The 13,067-nt window shown below is 48.3% G+C and overlaps 1 protein-coding gene across 1 annotated transcript in view; it reads right to left on the reverse strand.

The window, feature by feature from the left end:
- ACAT1 (acetyl-CoA acetyltransferase 1) overlaps nucleotides 1-13,067 on the reverse strand; it is a 330,010-nt gene that overhangs the window by 39,269 nt on the left and 277,674 nt on the right. Inside the window, exon 11 of the mRNA XM_069640458.1 lies at nucleotides 119-276. Within this exon, the coding sequence (XP_069496559.1) occupies nucleotides 119-276 (158 nt within the window). The remainder of the gene's footprint in view (nucleotides 1-118; nucleotides 277-13,067) is intronic.

Genomic DNA, 13,067 nt, shown 5'->3' on the forward strand with positions numbered 1-13,067 from the left:
TCTTTAGGTTGCAAGGTAAGAGTACAAAGATTTTTTAAATATTACATTTACAAAATTTCACAATGGTTTAATTTCACTTTGTCAATATAATGTATACATTCAATACAACCAAACTTACCCTATTGGATGGCCCAAAGACACAGCTCCTCCATTCACATTGACTCTCTCTGGATCAATCTCCAACATTTTAATGTTGGCTAAAACAACCACACTGAAGGCTTCGTTTATCTCCCACATGGCAATGTCCTCCTTTTTAAGGCCTGCATACCTCAGAACCTGAAAAGAGGAAAACAAGTAGGTTGTGTTTGGTTACAAAATACAGGATGAAAAGAAAACTTCAACGCGATTGCACAGCCTCAGATTATGACATGAATGCATCCTGTGAAACAGGATTTACTTTCAATAATGTTCTTTCTGATGGATTATCCTACCACAGATTCCTCATTAATAATCATGGAGCACAATATGGCTTGACGATGTGTCTGTTTGTGCCACCAACTCCATGTGTGTTCTATAGGGAGCGTGCTGTGCCTCATTGTTAGGAAAGATCTCTTTTGGCAACTTTCCCTCCATTGTTTCTATGGACCCCAATCTTTAGTCTGTTTTTAACCTGTTCTGACTTTGAGGGGAAGTAAAGCATTCAGCTTCGCTTCCCCTGCCTTCTGCTAATTTGGTATGGGGAAACTGATCAATCCTTCAGCCTATCAGTATAGGGAAACTGTTTCCCTTTCATCTTTTACATTTTTGTAACATTGCACACCGCATCTAACAATGAAGTTTACATTTGGGATTTTTGGTTATTTTTATATGTGCCTATGGACAAGCCGGTTGGTGGCAGCACATCTATTTTTACAATTTTGCGTTATTTCTAGTGTGCACATTCGCGTTTACAGCGTACGGCTACTAAACATGGCAAGTGCCCTATAACGGCCGTGCCACGAGACGTTTGCTTGTTCTTTGCCCATATTGTAGCTTGGCCTTCTTCCTGCTTTGCAGAGTCGGAGATCTCATAAGTCAGGCACTTGCCCGGGAAAGCTGCTGCTTTTGTGGGCGAATGTCTTTGTGTGTGGCCCAGGAAGGGGGGGGGGGTATGTGACCGTCTGGTCCCATTCTACAACCATGGAGCCAAAGTGTCTAGGTGTGGGGCAGAAGTGAAACCAATAGTTAACCATATTGAACATCTACTGGCTTTTTGAATGGTGCAGATCCTTACCATTGGTGGGCTTGGACTTGCTTCCAGGCTTGATTTTGATTAAGAGGACTTCTTCAGATCAGCGTTGGAGCCAAGAATCATAAACTAACAGCCGACTGAAGGTCCGACGAAGACTCTTGAAGCGGTATGGCTTCCCTTCCTGCACCTGGCCCAGTGACGCCCTGTTGGACTACCAGATCTCCGCAGACACCGAGTGGTGCTTCAGCCATTGGACTAATGGGACCAACTAATCTCCATGCTTTCGTGGATCTAGACATCCTGAGCCTTTCTGAAGTTTCCCCCTGGACCACTGGGTGGACTGACCAGCTCTCTTGGGCTACCTCACCAGAAGCGTCATCGTTCCATGGTTGCACCCGGATCTTCGGTGGTCGCCAGCTTATGGTACAAGTCATATTCCCTGTGAATTTCAGCATTGCAGCCTCAAAGGATCCTGTCCCGGAGAAGCATCTTGAACCGCAGCTGGATTGACGCCTGCTGTCTGTGTGCGATGGCCATGGTTGGAACTTGCCTACTGCCACCACATCCTGTGAAGTGTCCTGCAGATGCCCACCCCACATCCTGTGACGTGTCCTGAAGATGCCTGCATCGGTGAATTTTGCATTCCGTCATCACCAGGGGTTGCATCTTCCATCTGGACCAGATCGAAGACTCCTTGCACCTGCAGCTCCTAGCCACCTCACCGGACCCAAACGCACAGAATCCAACCTCCAGCGACCCCCTGTCAAGCCATCAAGTTATCTGAGAAAGATCGAAGTCAGGGAGGTAAGTAAACACAAAGCATCTGTACTCCCCTGTCCTCCATAGGATAACATTGGGAACAAGTCCATTGGATCTTAATTTTCCATTTCACTGCCTTTTGGTCATCAAACCGAAGTAGTATTTCCTGAAAAGAAGAACACTATTTACTTACCTAGTAAACTTGATAAATATCTTTTAACAATCACCAACACCCCTGGTGGCCAGGATTGGTATTCGGAAAATTATCATGCTTCCTCAGCTTCTATATCGGTTTATTAACCTGCCCCTATGGCACAGCAATTGTTTTTTTCAAATGCTGACCCGCACTATTAACGCATTTCTGTGACACTCTGGCGCAGTCCGACTTAAACTTGGTACATTAACCACTCTCATGGAAAGTGGCGGATTTGGCGCTCCTGATTTTTGTAGATACTGGATGGTCGCCCAGGCCCAATTTGCCTCGCAATGGTTCAGCATTACGGATCCCCCCCGCACATCAGGCTCGAGCGTCTAGCGGTCAAGGGACGGGATATCGTTCCCTGATTCTTCCTCCCCTGCAACTTGGTCATGACTCACTTGATCCTGTCGCCAGCACATCCCTAGCTCTCTAAAATCTGAAAATTGTCTGGCATGTCCTACCCCTTCCATGGCAGCCTGCCTCTCTGGAATTTCCTTCCAGGAGCTCTGTGCATTCCTTTGCCTATAATACGCCACTGGGCGGATGCGTGCTATGAATCGATCCGGGACGTCTTTGACCAGGGAAACTTCCTTGAGTGGCAAGACCTTCCGTTGGCTTTACAATGGAAACCATCCGTTTGGCTCCAATATTCTGGCCTTCGTAAACTCCTCAAGCTAAGATACCCTAATTTCCCCTACAATACCCCGATGACCCTATAATAGTTGAAATCTGTAATGCCAATACTTTCACGGGGAAAGTCTCCAGATTATATGCTCTGCTACAAACCAAATCTATCCCTCTGTTCGATAAACTTAAACGGTCATGGGCTGATGCCCTGGAGGTGGAAATGACTGATCAATGCTGGGTTCGTATGTGTGCATGTACCCACAATGTGTCTTAACTCCCGATTTAAACGAATCCAATTTAAGGTCCTACACAGATATCATACCCCAATTAGATTGCACCGCATGTCACAAGACCCCCCCCCCCCCCCACCCCCCCACCAGATTTGGACCTGCGCCCACCTGGTCCAGTTCTGGGAAGAGGTATGCTCTACTAGGTCTGCTGTTCTTGCCTATACCAGTGCCCCATCCCTGTTAGTGTCTATTTCACGATTTTCCCGGTCTAGGCCGTGACTCCAAAAAACTAGTAGGTCTTTGCATGCTCCTCGCTAGGCACTTTATTTTACTATGCTGGCTCCGACCCGGAGCGCCCACACACATGCAATGGCTCAGGATTGTAACATGGGCCTCGGACACGGAGGCCTGGCCCGATCAACAGCCACTGCAATCCAAAACCAGGAATATAGGGTAGATATTTCGCTCCTACATTGCCTCCATCTCCATGGATTCTGATTATGTATCCCCCGCAACCCCCTCTACCACCGTTATCCCTAACTGATTTGATATTTTGGTTATGGTTTCGCGTGTATAATTGGGCGCCATGTGATCACTACCGTCATGAATGTATACACTACTGTATTCTAACTATATATGATGTATATGTAAATGTCAAGTATTGTGTTGCTCGCTGTTCCTCTGTTTTGTCAAGCTAAATAAATAAAAGTTCCAAAAAAAAATTAAAAAACCACCACAATCCCCAACACAAGTAAAACTAGAACTTACTTGGAGACTGCATTCTGGAGAAAAACATTGTTGCTCCTCTGACTTTTGGGCACCAGGCCCATTTCTCTTAGGGATTGTACTGCTGACGTTAGGGAAATTCACTTGTGACTTGGTTCCATCTTTACTGCATTAATGCACTTACCTCCTGTGTTGATTAAGTCATTTGAATTCATTTTAAGAACCTATGGTGAATGCATACATGTTTATTATCGAGTATTGTGCGATAATATCACTTGCTAGTGTTTTTTTAGTGTGTGTAAAAGGCCTAGAATAAATATTGTATTTTTATACATACCTATCGAAATCGCATTATTGTGCATTGTATTGTGTGGACTCATTGAGGGCCCCTGACCCTAATCACTCTCCAGAGAATAGCCTTGACGGCTCTCCATGTTTACCGTCAGTATAACTAGGGTGGCCTCCTAAAATCTGTCCACCAGGCCACATGGAATAAGTTACTTATCTGTAACTCCGGTTCTCCAGCATTGGTATCTTTCATAGATTCACATGCTGTGAACATTCCCCGTCAGGCTGGGAATCCTCGGTAACAGCAGTTTAAACTTAAACTGAAAACTTTCAGTCACTTTTGTGCCCTACTGCCCACAGTCCATAGGAACATCTCACTTAATTCCTCCCCTGTCGGCCATCTTCAGATTTGGCAAGCGTACGAGAGTGGCAGTAAGAGCCAAAAGACAGGCCACGCGGGGTAGGTGGGAGGGTCGCATGTGAATCTATGAAAGATACTAATGCTGGAGAACCGGACATACAGGTAAATAACGTATTCCTTCTCCAGCATTGGATCTCAGATTCATATGCTGTGAATAGATTACAAAGCAGCATTACAACACTACATATGGGTGGAGTTAAGCTCCCATCATAACTTACCACTGGAGGCATACTAACCTTACGCAAACAGACTCTGCAGAACCGAATGGCCGACTCTAGACTCCTGCGGAATCTGTCAACACAGTAGAACCTGGTGAATGTATGCACCGATCTCCAGGTGGCTGCACGGCATATGTCAGGCAGCAGGATTCCAGAGAGGAAAGCAGTAGTTGCAGCCACTGCTCTGGTGGAGCGAGCCAGAGCCCTGCCGGGAAGCGGCCTGCCGGCCTGTTAATGGCAGAATGAAATGCAGGCTGCAATCCATCTTGAAATGGAGGACTTTGAAAGAGCCTTCCTGTGCCAGAAGGTCCAAATTGAGTTAATTGATCCATAGCACGCCTTAGTACACACCACATAGTACTTAAGGACGCGCACCACATCCAGCATGTGTAGTGTTTGCTACGCTGTAGACAGTGTGCCAAAGAATACAGTCAGAACGAACTGCTGATTGAGATGGAAAGAGGACAGAACCTTCGGCATAAAGGTGGCTTAGTACGTAGAATAGCCTTGTCCTTGTGAAACGTCAAAGAAGGCAGTTGGAGGAAAACGCTTGGATCTCTCCCACTCATTTGGCCGATGTTATGGCCACCAAGAATGCCGTTAACCAGGAAGGATGCTTAATAGATGCTTGGTGCATAGACTCAAAAGGCGGCCTCAGAGCTTTGTGAGTAGCACATTTAACTCCCATGCTGGACCTGGGCGATGTATGATAGGTCAATTATAACGCGCTTAATACCCAGAGTTTTCTAAGCGTGGACTCTGGGATCGAACCTGTGGTGCTCCGTGTCGTCTTGCTTCCAAGGCGAGCACGTTGTCCCTGAGCTATCCTCCCGAGACAGGTACAGGTACCTTTTGTACAGGGAGAAAAAGCCTGGAGCAACCCACGTAAAAACTCACCAGCTGGTGGGACCACAGGGATAGCACCCCAGCAGAGCGGTTGTACCTGGAGATTGCCACCAGGTGCACCTTAATCGAAGAATGCGTCAAGCCAGACTGCCAGGGACAACAGATAAGGTCCGGCTGGAGGGTCCGAGATCGCAACGGATGGTTCCTGCAGCACACCTGAAAAACGATTTCACTTACTCTTGTAGCACTTTAATGTAGACGGAGCTCTTGCTCAGGGCCAGGACCTCCTGGCAGTTTTGCAGAAGGGACAGAGTTCTGAATTCTAAGAACACAGGAGCCAGACCATCGGAATGAGTAAGGGCGGGTTGTGGTGCAGCACCGCTCCCTGGTTCCTGAATAGGAGCGTTTGGTTTGGGAAAAGCGTGAGAGGAGCCGCTGACGGGAGGGTGAGAAGGTTGGAGTACCACAACGGTCTCGGCCACACAGCAGCCACTAATATCAGTTTGCACCAATGCTGTTTCAAGGTATGTAGGACCCGAGGCACCATAGGAATTGGGGAAATGCATACAGAAACGTCTCCTCCCATGAAAACGCAAAGACGTCACCCAAGCTCTCCGTATGAGGGGAGCGGCTGGCAACCGTCCTGCAGCAACTGTTGTCGTAGGTGGCAAAGAGGTCGATCTCCAGAGTGCCCTACGTCTGAAACAGGTGGTTGATCCTCATGCAGCTCCCACTCGTGGCAAGAGTGCAAGTCCCTGGTGAAGGAGTCCGGTAGAGTGTTCTGAATCACTGGCAGATTAAGGGGAATGAGAAATATGGCGTGCTGTAGAGCTCAAAGCCATAGGGCCTGGGCCTCCCTGGACAGCTGTGGAAACCTCGTTCCTCCTTGCTTTGTGGACATAAAACATTGATGTCGTATTGTCAGTGTAAATCTGAACCACTTTCCCCGTCAGGAGGATGAGAAACGACGTCTGGGCCCCGAAGATTGCCTGCAGCTCCAGCAGGTCGATGTACTGGCTCTTTTCCTCCTCAGACCAAAGGCCTCTGGTGTGTTGGTCCCGATAGTGGGCGCCCCAGCCTTCTAGTGTAGCATCCATCGTGAGGGTGGCCTGATGGTCCAGCAACTTGAACGGGCGGCTTGCACCAGATGTACCCTCTGCGATAACCAGCAAAGGCTCTACCTGAAAACCTGTATCGGTACAATGCGGTTGTCCCAGGACCCTGAAGCTTTTATCCAACGGGCATCCAGGAATTCTTGTACTGCCTCATGTGTAGCCGGCAGTTGGTTATCAACGTGATGCATGACTACAACATCCCCAGTAGAGATTTGTAGTTGTGGACTGGGTCACTTGGGAACTTCGGAGACATCGCACCTTTTCCAAAAGCGCTGCCACCCTTTCATCCGAAGGCCTGATGGTGCAGTTTTGGGCGTGACTTCGGGAACTTAAATGGAGAAACCCAGACACTGGATGGTGGCAGCAGTGTTGATTTCTGCCAGCAGGTAGGAGGGGGCCCTTGTTAGGCAGAAACCTGTGCAGTTCCCTTAGGGAACACTGCAAAAGATTTAGGACTACAGGTGTTAGCAGTAAACCCACTTGGTAGCAGTCTGTACCACCCAGATTTACCTGGTAGCTGTGGCTGAGCAGTCAGACTTCCCTCAAGAAGAGTTAGGCAGTATTAAAAAGTAAAAACAATAGGCACTCAGATACAATAATACAAGCAAACACTGACCAGAGCTTTGGTATCAAAGTATATAAATATTTATTTAAAAACACAATGTTTGAAACACTCCAGCACTCTTATTGAAAAATATTCTAAACAGTTACTATTGTAATATATACACCCCTTTTTCCTTATCAGATAAGTCACTGTAAAACACCACTTATTTTCATACAGAGGTGAGCGCTTAACTAGATGGCACTCCAATAAGTTTGTGAGAAAGGGGGGGAAAAAAAACAGAATATGGAAAGATATACCATTCTAAGGTTCATGAACACTGTTAGCAAGGCATAAGAGCAAAAGTCACTGGTGAGCCAAAGTGCAAAGGCTGGGCCCACTCTTAGAGAGCAGAGCACAAATGCGCCCAAGATCACACAGTTACACTAGGCTTAGAAAGTCTTGCAGAGGGTTCAAAAAGAGTTTAGGGAGGCTTAGGAAAGTTAAGCCAGGGTGTCCCAGGCTAACCCAGGTTCGAAAGCCGGGGGCTAAATCTACCCCGTACAGTCGGTAGCAAGGGAAGCCAGGCGGGACACGGTACCTTAAGTGGGAAGGATCCTCCAGCGGTGGCAGTTGTTCCTGGTAGTGGGTGCAAGTTGCGTCGTCCAGGGGAAGAGAAGATCTCGACTTGGAGGAAAGATGAAGGTTGTTGCACTACCATGGAAGAAACCAGCCGTGGAGTTTTCCGGTTAAAGGTGGTACCTTTGTTTCGCGGTCGTGGTAAAACGTGGTATCCCGGTTGCCGGGGTGCTTGGCACAGGCAAGGCGGCCACGAGGTACGTCGGGAAGGCGAAAAGACGGTGAAACTGGTTATCCCCACCAGTCAAAGGAAGAAGACTCTCCGGCGGGAGATCTCCTCCGTCGTTGGGAAAAGTGGTGAGGCGGTCCAGCAGGGCTCCACCGGTGGTGGTGTGGCAGGTCGGCTCAGCTTCTCCCTCGTCGGATTCTTAAGTCCTGTGGCGACTTCTGAAGTTCCAGTCCCCAAAGCCCTGCTTTTATGCAGAAAACCCCCATTCACTCAGCCTAGCTGTCACTCAAACATGCTAAGTGGTGAGCCGGCCGGCTCACCACTTGGGCCAATCAGGACGGAGTGTGACTTGAGTTGCCTAGGCAACTCAGTCCAGGGTGCCTAAATCCCCCTCCACTCCTCCTAAGTACCCCAGACAGAGTGGCACCACTTTGGAGGGCTTCTGTGGAGAAGCCCGCCAAAAAGTGGAACAAAGGGCTCGACTTGGATTGGAGTTCCAGAAGAGAAAACAAACGCCATTTAATAATCAAGTTTTGGCAAAAAATACCAACCGGAGAATTAATATTAAATAAACCGGCGGTATGTTCGAGGCTACCGTAAATAATTAAATAAAGATAGTAGCCTAAAACAATGGGAAATCCCATAGGAAAATATTCGCGGTTGAATATAAAAAGTAGTATCCACTGCCACCAGCCAAAACTCGATCAGGGGGGACGGAGACGTGCCCCCTCGACTAACAGACCCCAGGGCAATTGAATTGCCCCAGCCAGTACGTCCACAATACGATGGTTTGTACTGGTTCTGTTCAGAATTTAAGACTAGTAAAGTCAATGGTGACTTTACATGCCCTGGGAGACAGTAGACAGTCCCAGGGTATGGAGTCTATACTGGGGGGTCACTATGACACCCCTGTGTTACTGCACTGAGGGTGATGTGTAACACACATCACACAAACACATGAAGCCCTATGGAGTAAAAGACCCCATAGCCCATTAAACACATCTAGATTCAAAGAAACCCACTCAAATCATGCCCAAGAGTGAGGGTAAAAGAGTCTCACTCTTGGCAGGAGAAAAAAAATAAACCTCCAAAAACCAGCAAAGCTGCTGGGGGACTCAGTAGGTTAGGAAATTCAGCCTAAACAGAGAATTCTCCCTAACAGCCCTCACCAAGCAGTCATCTAAATACAGGTACATGTGAATGCCTCTGCCACAGGTGTGCCACCACTGGCGCAAGGCACTTGATAAACAGCTGTGGAGCAGAATGCAGACCTAAAGGAAGGGCCTTGAATTGATAATGCACTCCTTCCACAACGAAGCGTAGGTAGCACCGCTGTGAGCGGCCGAATAGGGATGTGAAAGTAGGTGTCCTCGACATCGAGGGATGCTAAGAAATCTCCTCGCTGCAGCTGGGACAGCACTTGCTGCAGTATGGCCATTCGGAACCTTTGTGCCTTTTGTAATTTGTTGCACACCCCCAGATCTAATATGGGCCTCCAATCCCCCCGACTTGTTGTGCAGGGACTTCTTACAAGAAAGTATCAGGAGTAGAAACCTGTGCCCACTTCGTCCTTTGGAACCATCACCACTGCCCCTTTCTGCAGCAGAGCTCGCACTCCCTGCAGCAGGTGGTGTCGCATATTTTCCGGCTTGTGCGTGGGAATAATGTCCGGTGGATAGTCCATGAATTCCAGCGAGTGGCCCTACTGGAGGGGGGATAGCACCCATTCGTTAGTTGTGACATTTCCCCATTCTTCGACGAACCTTGGCAGTTGTCCTCCCACCGGGGTGCTTAAGCGGGAGGACCGGGCTCATGGATAGTCGTTTGTTTGCCGGACTGGCCTCTACATTGGGAGGTGCCACAGAGGCGCTGCAAACCCCCGTAGGACTGGGACCTTTCTATACTGGTCCCCTGATGAGTACAGTCTTGTAGGAGGAGGAAGACTGTTATGTGGAGCATGATGGGCATAACAGATTTCCTGCGCTGCTCTGTGCTGATACAGCACACTGTCCTTGCACTGCTCCTCCAGCGTAAGGCCGAACATCTTGGCCGCCCTGGACATAAGCGTGTGGAAGGCCCGTAGCTCATTATGAGGAGTCCCTGATCGGAATATCATCCGGTTCCCCCATCACCTGTGACGAAATCCTCAAATTCTTCAGTGTGGGACGAATGTGTGGAAGCCACGTCCTTCAACGGGTGGGGATCGGCGTTTGTCCCTGTATTCGACAGCTGCTGTGGCCTCGACAGGTGTTCACTCCACATTGGGGGGCATCTACGCGAGGCTGTCTAGGAGGCACCAGAACTGGTGCAGGCAGCCTTTGTTGCAAGGTTGCTACCAGTGTGGTTAAAGTAGATAACAGTCTAGTGATAGGTCTCTTTGAGGAGGCAGCAATGGAGCCGGTTGCATTAAAGGCAAACCGTCCTGTGCCTACGATGAAAGCAGAGGAGGTAAAGGTGGCAGTCTGATAAGGCTTGCCTCACCCTGCAGGGGAACTAGATTGCCTTCTGGGAGGCGATGTTCTGCATGATAGCGAATACGGCAGTGACATGATGATCTCCTCTGGTTCCACTACACCCTCCGATAAGAAAAGACTTTGATCTGGTACGATGATACCTCCTGGTAGCAAGGCCACCCCAAGCTAGGGTACGATGCCCGTGGATGAGCTGTCAATGCAGACACTGTCAGCGACATTTGTCACAATGGCAGTGGTAACAATCCTATGGTAAATTCCACAGTTTTTTGTCAATGGGGCCGTCGACAAGGGCATCACAGCCGTCTATGAGATCCTCTTTGATGGAGCAGTAGTGGTTGTCGCTGTTGACTGTCTCGTTGGCGGGGTGTCAGTGGACGGGGTAGCCTTCGCCGTCAAGACGAAGAGTGGCCACCAGATATGGATGTGGATTTGGCAGATGGAATCGCTTCCTTGGTGGCGATTGAACAGGCCTTGGCTGTCTTTCCCTGTAGACACCCCCGGGTCACAGACCTTTCTTGAAGACCAGTCCTTGTGTGGGATTCTGGGCTCGGCGTCTCTTTATGCTTGCTGCTGGCGTGGACCTCATGCGACCTAAACATCTTACCACAGGGGGTTTGCTGGGCCATCCTGCCCTGCCATAGTGAGATATGGCTCTGTACAGACACAGTCAGAGGGCCCCGCCGGCGTCCAAGCCACGCGACGATGACTATCCCTCAGCATCTTGTTGGCAAACGACTGGCAGATTTCACAGTCCTGGATGTCGTGATGAGGATGAAGGCAGTAGAGGCAGTCGTGCTGATCTTCCACGTCGACATATTTCAATCTGCAGCGGGCACAGGCCTGTAACAGGCTCTTCCTTGTGGATTCGGCCATGAGGTAGGCCCAACTACACAGATGAGACTTGGTTGAAAACTACCAGTGGTGGGACCAGTCCACAAATCTAGCTTCTTTGCCTCCAATGCCGGGGATCGAGAGTCGAAAAAAAAGATGAAGCTCGAAAAAGATGTTAAATGTCACTTTACTTTTTTTTTTAAAGATAAGTTGGAGAGAATATACGAGGACTCGTTACTCTAACGTGCGATAAAGAATCTGAAGATTGCAGACAGGGGAGGAGTTAACAGTGGGCAGTATAATTCAAAATGACTGTCCTAGACCAGAAGAGTGACTGAAAGTTTCCAATTTAAGTTTAAACTGCTCGATGTTAACCAAGGTTTCCCAGCCTGACAGGGAATGTTCACAGCATGTGAACATATGAAAGATCCAATGCTGGAGGATCTAGAAATCCAACTCATTATCTCACTTCAGCCTTTTTTTCAGCCATGCTTAGCAGCTGGGGGGAACACCGCACTAGATGTAATGAGCTCGGCTAATGAGGGTTAGGCTAGTCTGGGAGAGTGTTGAGGAATCTGTAGCAAGATAATCAATTACCAAAGGCAAGTAGTTTGTTTTTCAAATGGATTGCTTCTCCCCACAGATTTCAAATTCTAGGTAGATGCCCAAAAGCAACGGCGGAAGGAAGGACAGTGAGGTCCATCCCCTGGCTCAGCAAACTTTGAAGAACAGCTGGCCCACAATAGGCAACTTGGTTTAACAAAGAGTCGAGGTAGTAATATTTTGCAAAGGTGTGCAATAAAAGTTTGGCAGATATCCTGGCCCGTAACTCTTCTATGATGTTTGGTTGTGGCTGCTAAGGATCTAGTAGAACGTGCCCAAAGACCCTTGGGCACCTTATTCCCCTCAGGTTCATAGCCTCAGAAATTAAGAGAAGAATTCACCTGGACAGAGTCTGCTTAAGGAAAGTGTCAATTTAGGAGATGAACGATTGTCCTTCCAGAAGTCGCTCGTCCAGGGAATAGAAATGAATAGCCCTTTCTGAGATATGTGAAATTCGTATATCACCATGGGAAGAAAAGCTCGTCTTACGCTCACTTTCTCTTTGTTGAAAACCAGATAAGAAGTCAGCACAGCAAAGTTTGGTACTCACTCACTTCCTCTTCTAGCAGAGGTAATGAGCGTCGGGCAAATCGTCAACTAATAGCACCAGCAAAAAAGAATGTAAAGACTTGTTAGGAGCTGCTATGAGAAAGGACAACACCAAATAAAATGTCCACAGCGAAACAATGAACTGCCATTGTGGAAACAGTTCAGACCTTTTGGAAGCCTCAACTTTAGGCATGCAAAAGAACCTTGTTCTCGGATACTCATGAAAACAAACAGCTGCCAGGTACCCCTTCAAACATAACATCTGAAGGTCATTCTTTGCCAGAGAATAGAAAATCCAGAACAGTAGCAGTTGAGCAGGCTAATCAGTCAAGGTCTCTTTCCAGAGCACCAAGTCGAAGGTTTACACAGTCTGCAGGCATTAATAGATTCGGAACCGGGCCTCCAGGTGAAAGAGCACATCCACAACATCAAACCAGTCCCACACCTTACATCTCAGCCTGGCAGCAGCAAGCATGAAGATTCGGGGTGTTGAGTTTGGATAGTGGACTACACCCTGACTGGGTGAGAAAGTCAACCCTCGCTGAAAGGCACAGAGGAGGACAAATTGCCATGTCAAGAAGTTCAGTGTGCCACGTCCCCCGAACACAATCCAGGGCAATTAGGTTCCTGGTGGACCCACTCCTCCACAAACTCCTGAAAA

Source organism: Ambystoma mexicanum, chromosome 7q (assembly GCF_040938575.1).
Source record: "Ambystoma mexicanum isolate Mex_15411 chromosome 7q, UKY_AmexF1_1, whole genome shotgun sequence".
NCBI lineage: Eukaryota > Metazoa > Chordata > Amphibia > Caudata > Ambystomatidae > Ambystoma > Ambystoma mexicanum.